The sequence below is a fragment of the Nilaparvata lugens genome, chromosome 10, assembly GCF_014356525.2.
Source record: "Nilaparvata lugens isolate BPH chromosome 10, ASM1435652v1, whole genome shotgun sequence".
In the NCBI taxonomy this organism is placed as follows: domain Eukaryota; kingdom Metazoa; phylum Arthropoda; class Insecta; order Hemiptera; family Delphacidae; genus Nilaparvata; species Nilaparvata lugens.
The window spans coordinates 8,351,002-8,367,372 of record NC_052513.1 but is presented as its reverse complement, the minus strand read 5'-3'; the positions used below and the strand labels follow the sequence as shown (position 1 = coordinate 8,367,372).

Here is a 16,371-nt window from a genome sequence, read left to right as displayed (position 1 = left end):
TGGCTTTCCAGGTTTTGGTATCATGATGACATCGGCTACCTTCCAGAAACTTGGCACATATTTCAATCGGAATGAAGCGTTGAAGAGATGGCATAGCTTCACAATTGCTTTTCTTGGGAGCTCCTGTAGAATCTCTCCAGTTATCAAGTCGAAACCTGGCGTTTTCTTTCTGCTCAAATTTTTAATCTCATATTCTACCTCCCTTGGCGATGTTGGAGTGATAACTCCTGCTCCAAGATGATGAGGATTCTCATCTATAATTGTTTCCTCATGAGGTGAGAAAACCTTTTCCAGATGATCAGCAAACAAATCGGCTTTCTCTTTATTGCTCCTTGCCCAGCAATCTTGATTCTTCCTTATCGGTGTAACTTGTTCAAGAGGTCTCTTCAGTTTCCTGGTTGATCTCCATAATGAAAAATTTGTAGTAGACTCATTGGTTAACTCTTCTAAGTATTTATTGATATCATGTTGTTTTACATCCTGTATCATCTTTCTCAGTTCATTAGTAATTCTATTAAGTTCTGTTTTAATTCTTGGATTTCTTGTTGATTGCCATGATCTTCTTGTTCTTCTTCTTTTTTCTATCAACTCTCTTACCGCTACAGGATAGCAATTACCTTTGAAAATCCTGCTTTGAAGTAGTGGTGTATTTTCCCAGGCACATTGTTGGATATTGATTACAAACTCCTGGACTTCAGTTTCTAGTTCATCTATAGTTTGCAGAGATGTGTTCAAGTCTATTCTAGAGTCTATCATATTTTTAAAAGTTTCTAAATCTGTGTACCTGTTGATGAGTCTAGGTGGCATTTCTTTTTTAACAGCTGCACTGTGCATTGTCAAAACTATTGGCGAATGGTCAGAGTTGAGATCAAATTTTTCTTCAACTTCAACACAGTTTGGTGAAATATTTTTTGTGATGAAAAAATCTATCAGGTCTGGAATTTTTGTTTTATCTGTTGGCCAGTAAGTTGGTTTCCTTGTTGAGTGAACATCGCAGTGGTATTCATTAACAGCCAGTAATAGCTCCTTTCCTTTAGTTGTGGTCAGTCGGGACCCCCATTGTGTATTCTTTGAATTGAAGTCTCCTCCGATGATAAATTTCCCTGTGAAGTTGCTTAGGAAATCAATATATTCTATCTTCTTCAAATTAAATCGTGGTGGACAGTAGACGGCTCCAATTGTGATCGTACCAGATGGTCTACCGATAAGTTTGACTTTGATTGAAATCGACTGGAACTCCTGCAATTCTATCTTCTTGAACTCGTGATGGTTTAGCTCTTCTCTTACAATAACCGCACTTCCGCCTCTAGCGCTGTTGTTGGGATGTATGGCATGGTACGTTTTGTACCCTCTAATTTTAAAGTAGGATTCTTTGGTGAAATGAGTTTCGGAAATGAGACAGGCATCTATTTTATGCTCAATTAGAATTGCTAATAGATCATCTTTGTGCTGTAGTAATCCATTAGCATTCCAAGTCATAATTTTGAATCTATTTTCCATGCTTCTTGTGAATGACTTCTGGAACTGAAATATTTTCCAGTTTTTCTAACCTACTTAAAATTGATTTATTGAGTCCTTCTTGCACAACTAGTTTCTCAAGAATCAATTTAAGTTGAGTTGTAATGCTCAGTTCCAAATCTTTACTCAAGTTGTAATCTTGAAGACTTGACTTTTCGTTACTGTTGATAGGTACTTATTTTTCAGCTTATCAGCATAACTCTGGTTCTCCTTAACTCTACTGTCATTTATTACAGCTCTCTGTGGCACAATAGGATCGTTTCTTTTGTTGACTGACGAAATAGATTTTATTGCTTTTTTCTTATTTCGAAGTGCCTGCAACTCTTGTGCTACAACACATCCTCTATAATTAGCAGGGTGCTCCATCCCACAATTGTAGCATTTAGGCTTAACTTCTTTACTCTTAGTACAGTTGATAGTGATGTGGGGACCAGCGCATTTCACGCACCTAGGCTCCTTCTGGCAGTATTTTTAGTGTGTCCCCAGGTTTGACAATTTTTACATTGCGGTAGAAATTTCGATTTTTTCAGGGGGACTACTTCAACCTTCATACCCATAATTACACATATTTCATAAATTCTATTTATGCTCTCTGTGTTTTCAAAAGTTAACATGAATATTGGGAGTGGTTCTTTTGTTTTCCATTTAAGAATGTTTACCACGTCCAAAATTTTAAATCCTTTTTCCTGAAGTTCCTCTTTTATTTCCTGTGGATTGCAAGTGCTGTGCAACTTCTTCACTATTACTCTAATGGGTCTCGTTTGCTTGTTTTCAAACGAAGACCAATTCATTTTTTTGTCATTCAGCAATGATGTAGCTAGTCTATAACTATCCTCAGATTCAACGTTGAGTTTTAAGCTACCATTATTCAATAGTGTGATATTATAAGTCTTTTTATTTTTTCATTCAAAATCTTATACACTACTTGATAGTCTTGGATGTTGTAGAGTATTATTGGAGGAGGTCTCTTAATTTGTTTGATACTAGGAGTTTTTTTGGTTCAGCATTCTCTTTTAGTTCAGTTTCTCTACGTGAACTCACTTTCTGCTCATTGGATGATTGTGTTGGAGGTGAGTCAGATTGTTCTCTCTTCCTCTTTCTTTGCTTTTGTCGAATCCATTCTGTTTCAGTAGATAATTCTTCTTCATCGGTATGATAATTGTCCGTATTTTTTTCTTCATGTTGTGACTGGACGCCGTCCCGCTCCCGCCTGCGAATCGGTCCCGTCGCGCGCTGCCCATGCTACTCACTGACCCCGTTTCGCCATCGGCAATTCCTGCCATCAGCTGATCAACACAAATTACAATTTTACTAACGGATGAGTGCCTCATGGCTGTATGCAATTAGTTTAAACGGAGATTAATCATTGGTGGCAATGTAACACACAAACACAATAAAATGAATACGATCATATATGTTCATGTAAACCTAGATAACGCTTAACATATATGATCCTCAAAAAGCTAGTTTACAAGGTGAAATCATATTGGAGAACCTCAGAACATAATCAATTTACAAATTTTATCACAGTTCAAATACAAAAGAGGGATATTCTATTTGATAAAGTGACAAAGTTTGTACAGTAATGCCTACTACACAGTGAATATCCTTTATCATCTCTAATCACAGAGGCGCTCTCCAGTCCATCGAACCGAACGACTTTGTCGCTTGTTATGCTCATTGCCACTAATTCAATTCTACATACTTCAAATCATAATTACCTTTTTTTGTTAGGGCTACACTTGAAAAGAGAGAAATGAAAATCTAAGCACCCTTTTTTTAAGTAAACAATTTTTCAAAAAAGTACTTGGATTTTTATTTCTCTAAATTCAAATCATAATTATTATCGGCTTATTTCTATATTTCAAGAGACTGCATCCTTTCAACTCCTAACTTTTTATCAATAATAGTCGATACTCGCTCTCTTGGCGACCAGTATGACGAATCGCCGGGCAACTTAGTCGAGCAGTCGTGAAGTTGCCGATACTGGAATCACCTAGTCTAAGCGTCACCATTTGAATAAACATGCTGCGTCGCCGAGTGACCGATTGTCAAGTCGCTTTGTGATTTGTGAATCGCCAGTGTGAATAGAGCCTCAAACTTTATTAGAACATGATTTCTAAAGTGTGTGTCACATAAGACTCCTTTCCCAGCAGTTAGCAAAGTAGCTGCTACTGAGTAGCCTACATATGAGAGACATTCCTTTATCAGCCTCCGATTGGCCATAATTTTTTTCATTGCCCACATGAGCTTTTTGCTTGTGCGAGGGTAATGGGAAGTGCGAGGGTGATTTATGAGATAATCAAACGTCCATGCCTATTCGATGAGATTTGGCGGGATTAGAACCCGCGACCAGGTAGCACCAGCAGACTGGAGGGTGCAGCACCTTAGTCAACCCGGCTATCTGGCCGGCTGAAAAAATACGAATGTACATAAAAAATATTTTTTCACTGAGAATTAATTACACTTGTGATTATTCTTCAAAATAGCTTGAGCCGTGAAGGTTGAGGCAATCGTCATACCAGAAGACCAGCCTACCAAAACCCTCTTCATGAAATTCTGCCGCCAAATGTGTTCAGGTGGGCTGTTAAGTTGTTTCGGAGCTCCTAGTTTGAGAACTCTACCCTCAAAGTAATGTCTTGAGTTTGGGGAAAAGCTTCAAGTTCATAGTGACCAAGTCAAGTTTGTATGATGAATGTTCGAAATCATCTCATTTGATTTGCTGGAGAAGCCGTTTGGTTGCACCTAAACTGTGAGGACGAGTTGTCATGGATCATAATATTTTCAACTGACGTTTTTCATTTTCCGACAATAGTCAAGCAAATATTATCACTTATAAAGTTTCCCGCGTAAACTTGAATAAATCTTCATAGATTTATGCAGAACTATTGCATTTTTATTGCAGAAACAAATAACGCTACGCGACTAGCACTTGGCGGCAGACTCAATTGAGACGGCCATGTTTCGGGGCCTATAACTCGACAAAAATTGACGATCTGGCCGCACCGATCACAGGGCGTTTGGTGGAGATAGAAAGCTGTTCAGCTTTGTAAAAATCCCACCGCTTACTTGTGTCTTATGATATGTGATCGGAAGTTGAAAAAACATCCCTCGTACAGTTACTAGTATAGTTATAACAATCAATAGTTACATCAATAATAGTTTTATCTGTAGATTAGAAAAACAAATTGATCAATATACGATCTATTCCACTTTACCTCAGGTGAGAGATAGTTAGATAATTCATCTTCACTGAGCAAGGATGTTTGGTCATCGTTGAGAATGCTCTCAAGCGTTGGCGTTTGGTCAACTTGTGGAATTTGATATTCTTCATCATCAATCTGCAATCATAAGAGCATGATAAATAGCCTAGTAAATAAGGGATGCTTAAGGTAAAGGCTCCAAAATTTAAGGAGTTCTAGAATCTGATGCAAATGGATGACATGGCCTTCTCTTGATACTCCTATGGGAAGGGTGTCTGAGTTCAGCTCAACTAATTGAGTAATGAGCTCCAAAATCAGTTCATATTAGTTTAAAGACCAACTGAAAGTGAATGTCGAATTACACATAATCTTTATCCCTGTTATTACTTGGGAAAGCAAAATTTTGAGACAACGGTGGTCTCATTTTCAGAGTCTTCAATCTGCTCATTTACAGGTCAATTAATTTTTTACAATCAACTAGTAGCAGTTGATGTTCTATATTAAGGTCCACGATATAATGGCAGTGAAAAAAGATAGGATAACAGAGTTGCCGATTCCCGCTACCTCCTATAGAGGATAGCTGATATCGGTATATCAGGTGTAATATTAACTGTTCATTCCTTTTTATAATAATCAATTATATCTTACAAGAAAATATATCTTAATATGATTATTAATAAGTTTTCATGTTTGAAATGGATGATTAAATATTCTGTCAACTAATATAATATTCCTACATTGTAAAGAAACAAGCTGGCAACGTTGCGGAGCTAGAAAATAATAGTGCTATCTACTTTGCCAGACAATAGACAAGGATAGCAACACCAATTTTAGTCAAATACCTAACAGTCATTATAACGTGGACCGTACTAAAGTTGAAAATTAAAGAAGACCCTATTTTTTTAAAAGGCTTTTTATTTTAAAATGTTAAGTCTAATTAAAATGATATATTTACAGTACCAGGTAGTCTCTAGCATATTAAAACGATATTTCTACTCATTCCATTTATGTCAATAATTATTATAATTGATGAGATGAATACATAAATTGCTCGCCAACCGAAATAATATTTTAATATCAGTAGTGTAATATACATAAATTTACTTAGAACCTATAAAATTGCTTGTTGTGTGAGAAGTGACAGAAAAAAACACAAGCATACGGTTCAAATTTCTTGTTAAAAAGTTAATATAGTTTCAAGAAATTTGCCGTTATTCTGTAGTTATAATTATCATACCACTTTCAAGTGATTTTTCTTTTCAAAAATATATTTTATTGAGTATTTTGCAGTTACTGCCGCTACTACATCATACCTCTGCTATATCGAAGTTCAGGATATCTGAATCCAGACCATTAGATAAATCTCCGTTCAAATCAATATTGACATTCATTATAACATGCCGCTAGCTGAAAAAACTTTCAAGATGAAATTATTGACTAAATTACTAATAAAATTAATTAAAAATTTAATTTATTTCTTTTGTAACCGTATATTATTCACTTAGGACACTATTGTTGAATGCTTCCTTGCTTCTGTAGCTGTATTCGGTTCTTTCTAACCTGCAGGATCAGAAACAGCTGATTTTGACGTTCATCATTTAGAACAGCTGATCCACTTGAATAATAATTTTATAATACAACTTGGATAAATTATTCACTTGATCCATTATTTTGATCTAATAATTGATAAATTCTAGTTAATTTGATTACTCTATGATTTTTCAAATTGTGATAATGAAAATAATATATCTGAGGAAGTGGATCAAACTGGAACAACGAGACTGTGGGAACTGGTATCCCGTCACACTGGGACGTCTTCAAGAGTCAAGTAGCACAAAGTAAAAAGGACCCTATTCTTTTCAAATTTAATAGTAATATTAATAATGATTTTTACTTTCCTTGCCCTATTACCATAGGTAAGGAAAGTATTGCTTTCCAAATAAATTTAAGGTACCCTAATTTCATGTTTTCTATACGTTACATTACTTTCCTTGCCCTATTACCATATAGTGAGGTCAACGTTATAATAGCAGTATAGGAAGATAGGAGAAAAGGGTTGCCAGCTCTCAGCCATGCCACCCAAACAGCTGATACTGGTATATCTGATGAATTTAACTGTTCATTATTGTTTAAAATAGCCAATCATATTTTATTTGTCAATAAAATATATTTTTCGCCACACTTGGATGTAATGAGCTGGTTTACGTGCGTCATATGGAGGCCGAAAGTGATTGTTTTCCGACCAGGCCGGTAAAACTTTACGGCCCTAGGGCTGTAAAATGACCTTGAATAACAGCTGATCGTGTCCGATCTCACAAAAATCATAGAGATAATCTCATAACGACTGTAATAATCTATATAATTATGTATCGTGAATCGCGGTATCATGTCTATAATATATTTATAAATTACTGTTTCATAATTTAATATTTATTATTGTGTTTTTGATATCAAACAATAGAATACGATGATATCTCCATAGCCTCAACAATATAATGTTGGCTGCATTGTCCATTGTCAGAAAGGTACCGGTATGTATCGCAAGTATTTAAAAGTGAAGAATCGAATTTGAAATCAAAGTACAATAATTGTATCAATATTTAAAAGTGAGGTAGAGTAATAATTGTTTCTTTTTTATTATCGAATTCCACTTCTTAATGCAATACAATCAACAATAATAATAGGAAAATACAGCAGAGATCTGAAGTTTAAGGTAAGCCCTACTGGTGAAACTCAGCCTTGACTGAAAAATTCCTGGTAATTTTTCCGTAATTCATTATTAAAACTTTTAGATAATTTTTCTCCAATATCAAACCATATAGAGAAAACATTAGGCCCACTCAAGATTGAATCTTCGAATGTTTTCTCTATGATTTAACTATTTTCAGAGCAATATTTTGTTGTGAAAATGCCGGCAAACCGGCTATAAGTTTGCCGCTATACACTATATTATAGTAGCCTACATACGTTACCTGACTTACATGCCTCTACAATCAACAATACCCAATGACCGAGAGCGTAAAGGCGTAATACATCAGAACTCAAAGCTCAGTGAATTACAAACATGATCTAGGTTCGAACCTCGGTCAATGACATTTTTTTTGTCAATGAATTTCGACTTCTATTAGCTATTTTTTATATTAGTTACCGTAATTTAAATTTCAATCAATTTTTTAGATATATTTTGAGACAAAACTGTGAAATATGCAATTATATTGATTTTTTAATCACATTATTTCAAAATAGTAATGAAAATTCTATTCAACCATCTATCCATGAGATATTGCACCAGGCGCAAAGCACGAGCTATAAAATTCAAAAAATTATTCGAAATATTAATAGTATAAAAATATTGTCACTATTGTAAATTATTAATTAGTAATATTGAAATTAATTGACAGTGAAAGTGAAGCAATTAACTGTATTGTTTTTTGTTTTTGTTTTTTTTTTGCTTTGTTGTTTTGTTTTTTTTCTCATTGTATTTCTATAGTGGAGCAGAATGATAATACTGCATGCTTAGTTTTCTATTACTTTTAATTTTCACATGTTCTGTATTTTTTTTCACGCATAAATAAAGTCAAAATTTATTATTATTATTATTATTATAAAGTTGTCATAACCAAGATTCAAACTATCAAAATAGGCTGTTTGAATTTTATTTATTTTTCAATTTCTTATATATTGGGAAGTTTTTTTTTGGTGTGGCGAAAAATAGTGTTCGCAACATGGGCAAAAATGTTTTCCGGCTCTCGAACGCTTCAAGTTCTCGACTTTGTCTCGAACTTGAAAACCGCGGTCTCGAGCCGGAAAACGTACATTTTCGACCCTAGGTGCGAAATATACTATTTTGAAGATGTAATGATAAATTTTCATGATTGAGATAAAATATTTTGTCAATTAGTTGAATTTCTACATTGTTGATAGACGATGTGGCAGCATCGCAATGCGTGAAAGAGATAGCACCATCTGCTTTGTTGAACGATAGGTAAGGATATCAACACCATTGCAAATCACTGCCATTATAACGTGGACCTCACTATAGGTAAGGAAAGTACCGGTATTGCTTTCCAAAAAAAATTAAGGTACCCTAATTTCATGTTTTCTATACATTTCAAGGTCCCCTGAGTCCAAAAACATGATTTTTGGGTGTTGGTCTGTGTGTGTGTGTGTGTGTGTGTGTGTGTGTGTGTGTGTGTGTGTGTGTGTGTGTGTGTGTGTGTGTGTGTGTGTGTGTGTGTGTGTCTGTGAACATGATAACTCCATTCCTAATTATTAACTGATTGACTTGAAATTTTAAACTTAAGGTCCTTATACCATGAGGATCCGACAATAAGAAATTCAATAAAATTCAATTAAAAATGACGGATAATGGCTAAAAAACCATGTTTTTCACGGTTTTCTCAAAAACGGCTCTAACGATTTTCTTTAAATTTATACCCTAGATAGCTATTTATAAGCCCTATCAACTGACATGAGTCTCATTTCTGGGAAAATTGCAGGAGCTCCATAATATTCCCGAGAATGAATTTTGTTAAATTTCTATCACGATTTTCTCAAAAATGACTTGACCGATTTTTTTCAAATTCATACTCTGTATAGTTATATATCAGCTCTATTAACTGGCATGAGTATCCTCCCTGAGAAATTACAGGGGGTCCACCCTATCTTTGAGAAATTTGCTTTGTAACCTCTTTCTCGTGCGTGAGGTAGGTAGCAGTCTTCGACCATTAATATAATTATTATTATATTAATGGTCGAAGGTAGCAGTGTGTGATTTGCAATGGTGTTGCTATCCTTGTCTATCGTTCAACAAAGCAGATGGCGCTATCTCTTTCACGCATTGCGATGTTGCCACCCACATCGTTGATCATCAATGTAGAAATTCAACTAATTGGCAAAATATTTTATCTCAATCATGAAAATTTATTATTATATCTTTAAAAAATATATTTTCTTGACAAATAAAATATGATAAACTATTTTCAACAATAATAAACAGTTAAATTCATCAGATATACCAGTATCAGCTGTTTGGGTGGCAAGGCTGAGATCTGGCAACCCTTTTCTCCTATCCTCCTACACTGCCATTATAACGTGGACCTCACTATAGAGCAGTTTATTCAAAAGAACACATGTCGATATTCTATTTGTAGAACAGCTGTTTTGACAACTTTTAAAAAATCCTCAAATTTCATAATTATTCAAACAAAGGAAAATGTGCTCTGAACACAATCACAATAGTATAATCGTAGTTTTAATTATTTAGCCGCCAATCGGCATAATGTTATTCCCTAAATTATCCTCGTTAATGGGGCTTATAGATCAATGAGCAAGGAAAGTTGTGTGAGTGTACCACACCAGATTTTTAACTTATGTTATCTACTTATCTATCACCTCTCGGATGGTAGCCATTGTTCCCAAAATCACTGTAACGTGATTTTGATCAAGCAACACTATGGCCCGATCGCACTGTTGAAATTTAACTGGGATTTACCACCATTGATTTTACATGCGTTATACTTTCAGATGTGAACTATCAACTTACTAGTAGTTCTGTGAACAGTAGACCTCGCGCAGTTATAAACCACAGTCTACTCTTATACTGTCCATCAGAGTAAATCCTGTCTGTATAACGGTGTCGGCGAGATATCGGTGTGACTGTTGGGGCTGGTGTATCAAAAATGCTGACATCAAAATCTCCTTCAAGACATACTGGCAACCCTGGTCAGCCCGAGTTGTAAGCAAAGGTCGAGAGAAAAATACTATGTTATGTTCGAGATACACGTTTGTTGAGGAGCTCAGGGACAAACATTTTAAAAAGTTTGGACAATCATTGTTTCTCAAACAAAAAATTACTGTTTTTCCAAACATTTTCAGTGTTGACAGCTGTAAAACATAAAACCTGTACTTCCCACTTACAAATATTTTGTTTGGTGACGCGTCCACACTGGCCACAGGCAAACATTGTTTGTCAAACATAATAAAATTTGCCCAAACTTTTTCAACAGACATGATTGTCGTACATTTTTGTTCAGTGTGAACACGGCTTAAGACCTCACTTCGCTCAGTCAATTATAGTGAAGAATTCCAATTACAACAATATAACTGAGTTATATTTCTACTAGAATATAAATGAATGTAGATAAAAGTTGTGTCTAAATCTTAGTTGGAAATGAATGAGAGAAATTGCATTTGTTCAAATGCTAATTAATGAATAATTATTATTAAACGAAAATCCTAATTAAATGCTGTAAATCACCCCGAAGACTTCTGCTACTGCAAATGTTGATAACAGGATTAACAGCTAGATGGAAATTCGATGAGAGCTACTATCCAAAAAATATTTGCCATCCCGGGAATCGGACCCGGTACCTCCTAATTGCCAGTCAGGAATGCTAATTTTTGGATAGTAGCGCTCGTCGAATTTCCATCTAGCTGTTAACCCTGTTGTCAATATTTGCAGTAGCCGAAGTCTTCGGGGTGACTTACTGCATTCAATTAGGATTTTCATTCAATAATAATTATAAATCTTGGTGTTGCCTACAAAATTCTTAGAAAATGTACCGTACGAGTTATTGGGCGTTTTCACATTTACCGATTTTTAATACTGTAGACATTATTATATACCAAGCGATTCTATAGTGAGGTCCACGTTATAATGGCAGTATTTGATTAAAATTGGTGTTTCTATCATTCGCCAAAGCAGATAGCTTTATCCTTTTCTAGCCCCGCAACGTTGCTGGATAATTTTCTTAGCAGTAGCAGAAGTAACAATTTTCTAGGAACAATAGATTGGAATAGTTATAGAGAACAAAAATATGACATTTCTAATCTTATATAGTTACAATAGTCAAAGCCCTCTGTACAATGTATGCTAAGATTGCAGTAATCGTGTAGGTATCCGTAAGTGTGAAAAGCTTCAACGATGTCAGCCGACATCGGTAAGAGTGAAAACGGCCATTATGGGATAAGTGAAAAATAAAAGAGCAGAAGAAAGTATAAAATTATTTAATACAGCACATGAAGCATAAAAAATTGTTTCAGCATGTAGATTACAATACCTCAACTGAGTAACAACCATTTTTATTTGGAATATGGTATACAAATCGATATTGTAGAAATACTTTTCACAATTAAATACGTTACGGTATTATCATAACATCAATAATGTATTTATTTTGACTACGACAATGTAATTGTAAAGGTGAACAGTTTACATTATTGAACAGAGTTATTGTTTGAAAAATAAAGAGATACTTGACAGGAACATAATATTACATTTTTTTAAAACAGGTACTGAATATGGAATAATCTACTTGACTCTTGCAATCTCATTCTTCTTTTCGAGATGTTGATAATTTTAAGGCTTGTTGACGTTCGACTTGATCAAAATATAAGGCAGTAATAATCCCACAGAAATAAAAAATGAGGATTAAAAAAAATTCAAGACTTTTTGGTATCCAACGAAAAATCGTAGGGCCGTAAATAAACGTCAAAAATACGACGGGCTCAAGTTGGAAACTTTGCTAATGAAAATTCCAGTACTTGGTTGCTGAGCAGCCAAGTAGGTCTTGTTACTAAACAACCTTCAGCATTACATAAATTTACGAATACAGCACTTGATCTTCAAATTTGATGCTTTCATTTAAATGAAGTTATTTGTATAAATAAACCATTCTCATAATCTCAGACAGCATCGGATCCACTATTGAATGAATTTAATCACATTGTACATTCATTTCAAGAACCTAATTCATAACATAAAGTACGAATATTGAATGAGTATTGAATATTTTTAGCGTCGTAAACAGAATCAACATTACCTTCTTGATTTGACTAACGACCTGTGATGCAATAAGTGAATGAATTTTATGTGTTTTCATGAAAATGGGAGAATTGCATAATAAATTGTTCATATGTAACTTTCTATCTTATCCTAAAAAAGTAGGTAGAGTTCTAGTAATTCTTACATCACACAACGCATGGATATTAGAACATTGTTTAAATAAACTGATAATAATTATTATCCTAAGAAATCAAATAACTTGGAAACACTTGAACAGATAGATCCAAAAACATTTATCACCGCGAGTACTGTTCAACGTAAACTTCAGTTAATCCAATTAGCCTAACATTCAACTTCGCCAACTTCATTCCCACCGGTGGACCGCATTTTATACGACGTTTCAATTTATGAAAATATTCAAGAGCTGGGTCCAAATCAAGTACTCCAATTTATTTCCTAGAAAAAAAAAAACAATAAACATGAGATAATTTTTGTCAATTGTAGTGATAAAACCAATATTTTTATTTCACATTCAAATATAATTTTTCATTTTCAATGTCAGCACTAACTATAACTCTACTATCATCTTACATTATTATTTTGCTATTGTACATTAATTGACTATAAATCACATTTTCAATCATTATATACCTATAGATACTTTTTGTATGCATTATTTTAATCTCAATTTATTACTGTATTATTAAAAAAAAAACATGTTAATATTGGAGAATTTTAATTGCTTAATTTCTGTCTATCTTTTTGTTTTATATAAAGTAATACAGTATACATATATGGTTTAGGCTGTCGTTAGGCCAAGCAACCCGACAAATGAGAAGCATGATAAATTATGTCACCAAAAGTGTTAGTTCTAATGGCTTTAGAGCTTTTAAACTGGCTTTATCCAGATTTTTATAAATCTTTGTTCAGAATAAGCATTTGCTCGTTTGGTGTATAACCCAACCTGATATGTATGTTTAAAATTCTTAATATGATCAACTAATTGTTGGTGAAATATTTATGTGGAAATATGCGAGAATTACTGTAGTGTCATACAGTATAATGAGAAATGAATTGAGTATCATTAGAAATTACGATTGTAGACACTTACTAATTTCTACATTATCCCATGGAACGCAATAGCACTAGTACAAAAATAAATAATACAAACTATTCGAGTAGCCAACTCCACCAAACAAAGAAATTCAAATCACAAGATCATGATTTAATCATCAAATGTGATAATTTGTTGTGATCATCAAATCACAACTTCACACAATAAGTTCAACCCAAATTATGTTGATGTAATCACGAATTCATGGTACTGACTGAATTGGTCAAGTAAAGTCGAATTGGAAATTCAATCAATTCAATTGAATAACATAATTGTGAATACATTTTTTAGGGTGATACCCACAAGAGCTCTAGGCTTGTGCGTGGTCCATGAGACAGATGAGTAGACCTACAGTAACCTTATATTTTTCACAAAAACCAATAGCTCGTGATATCATAAACCAACAGCTCTTGATATTATAGAGTAGAATGAGAAATGGACTGACTTGTGCTTCTTGGGACTGCGATGGTCGCTGTCATCCCTGGGCCGCTTCTTGTCGCTGGATGATGAGCTGTGCTTGTGTGAACTTGAAGACGACTTATGCTTGTCTTTGCTCGAATGCGAACTCGAAGACTTGTGAGGTGAACTTGAAGACTTGTGCTTACTGCTACTGCTGCTGCTCGATTTATGTCTGTCCTTTTCGTGGTGCTTGCTCTTGCTTGGACTGTAACATAATACATGATCAAACATACATGAACATGATGATTTAGCTTGGCGTTTCTAGGTAGTCATCTACAGAGTTTGTAAAGGATAGAGAGCGTGCATAATGGAACAGTCAAATCAAAGTTATCCAAAGCGAATTCATTAATACAATACTCTTAAAACACGATTCCCACCAGGATGGAACCATAAGCTACAACATACGAAACGCGATATGAATTGCTGATTCATAATGAAGATATCGGTGTTGTATCGCGCTAGTGAGCTGCTTATAGGCAGCGAAAAAAGACGGAAAGTTACTGACAGTCATTTACCAAACATCTGTCTAAATTAAAAAGTGACGCAATGACAAACACTGGCCGTCAGTAGCTTCCGTCTATACATTCCCAGTCTATAAGCTGACTTTTACTATATTAACTTCATTGCATTCATTAATAAACGTAACTTCCACGGCATTTGCATTGAAAGCTGCCAGATGAGTCGAATTTGCATTGCGTTTTTTAATATGACAGGAGATGTTGATACAAATATTGTAAAAGATAATTTTCTTAATAATGACTTCGCTAAGAGTAGAATCAAGAGCAAACCAGTAGAGCCTGGCAGATTTTCAAAGGCTCAATGTAAACATAATTGTATTGCCTCTACATTTTTTCGTGTTCAAACTGTACTTGAACACTGGAGAGATAAAAACAGTCACAAATGTTGAGAGAATATGTTCATTATTTAAAGACATTCAAGAATCTGCCAGGCTCTTCAGAAATGCTCTTGTACTTCTAAATGTTCCTACAATTGTATTACAAAACGTAATATTTTTCTTTTGTATAAAATTTGAACGAATTGGTGAAATAATTTACCAATATTCTGGTGTGGTAGATTCAAAAGATTAATAAATCAATGAACCGAAATCAGTTGCAACTAACCTGTGTTTGGAACTGCTACTTTTATGTGAGTCTTTGTGGGGACTGCTCTTATGTTTGGAAGAATGCCTGAAACAATAACAATGATTTTAATATAACACAAATGATGAATTAATAACAGGAATATGACACCTATCATTTAGGATAAGACCACCTATGAAAGAATATAAAAGAATTCTTTGGCTTGGTTGCACGAAAGCCGGTTAAATTTTTGCTGTGATTAAATTTACGAGTACCAATCAGAGAAGGCGCTTTTGAAAAGACGGCTTTTCTGATTGGTTCTCATGATATTAATCACGGTAAAAATTAACCGGCTTTTGTGCAACCGGCACTTATACAGTATAGTTGGAGGAATTTCTCCAAATCCTCAGTTAGAGCTACAAAAATACTTGCAATTTGCAGATGGAAGCTTCTAAGATATCTTCAGTCTGATTTGTTCGCAAATAATAATGATAAATATTGTGAACTGTTATTTACTAGTAAGGCAATTAAAATCAATTATTAAGAAACATCACTTCAATTAAAATCAATTATTAATAAATAAAAGTTATCACTTCTAAATGCACTCAAGCACAAACGTTTGTTATTGAAGGCTCTTCTTTCGATGAATCCAACGATGAATATAGATACCGTAGATGATAATTGATAGAATATGAGAGCAATAGTCGATGAAAAAGTGTAGTCGATGAGTGAGTGTAGTATGAATAAGTGATAATATAGAAAAGGTGTTGAAAAAATGGAGAAATGGTGAAAAGTAGATATAGGAATGTAGAAAGCTATAGTGAAAAGTGTAGGAGTGGCCTTACCGATCCTTCTCGTGCTTGCCCTTCTTGTGGGGCGGATACCGGTCCTTGCCGCCCGGCCGCTTGCGGTTGGCATACTCGTCGCGGAACTCGTCGCCGGCCGTATTCTTGTCCTCCTCGGCCGCCTCCCGCTCCAGGTCCGACCAGTCCTTGCCCGACTCGTCCGAACTGCCCAGCTCCTCCTCCGTCGAGCCGCTGTCCTCCGACGCCTCCGAGTAGTCAGAGTCGTCAGACTCCTCTTCCGACTCAAGGTCGGTCGGCTCGTACACCTGAAACAACACAACAAACATTCAAATCGCCCAGTCTTATACAAAACAGCTTTATTCAAACAATACTCTTAAAACACGATTCCCACCAGGATGGAACCATA

At 34.9% G+C, this 16,371-nt stretch overlaps 2 protein-coding genes across 2 annotated transcripts in view; both read right to left on the bottom strand.

Moving 5' to 3' along the window:
- The window catches only part of LOC111052946 (vacuolar protein sorting-associated protein 8 homolog), a 46,879-nt gene extending 40,608 nt beyond the window's left edge, over positions 1-6,271 (bottom strand). Inside the window, exons 1-3 of the mRNA XM_039436212.1 lie at positions 6,035-6,271; positions 4,737-4,859; positions 2,700-2,804 (exon numbers count right to left, since the gene is read on the bottom strand). Coding sequence (XP_039292146.1) covers positions 2,700-2,804; positions 4,737-4,859; positions 6,035-6,112 — 306 coding nt within the window. The 5' untranslated portion in view covers positions 6,113-6,271. The remainder of the gene's footprint in view (positions 1-2,699; positions 2,805-4,736; positions 4,860-6,034) is intronic.
- A 5,442-nt stretch (positions 6,272-11,713) lies between these two features.
- Positions 11,714-16,371, bottom strand: part of LOC111052945 (FACT complex subunit spt16) — a 35,280-nt gene continuing 30,622 nt past the window's right edge. The window contains 2 exon segments of the mRNA XM_022339765.2: positions 11,714-12,963; positions 14,067-14,285. Of these exon segments, the coding sequence (XP_022195457.2) occupies positions 12,957-12,963; positions 14,067-14,285 (226 nt within the window). The 3' untranslated portion in view covers positions 11,714-12,956.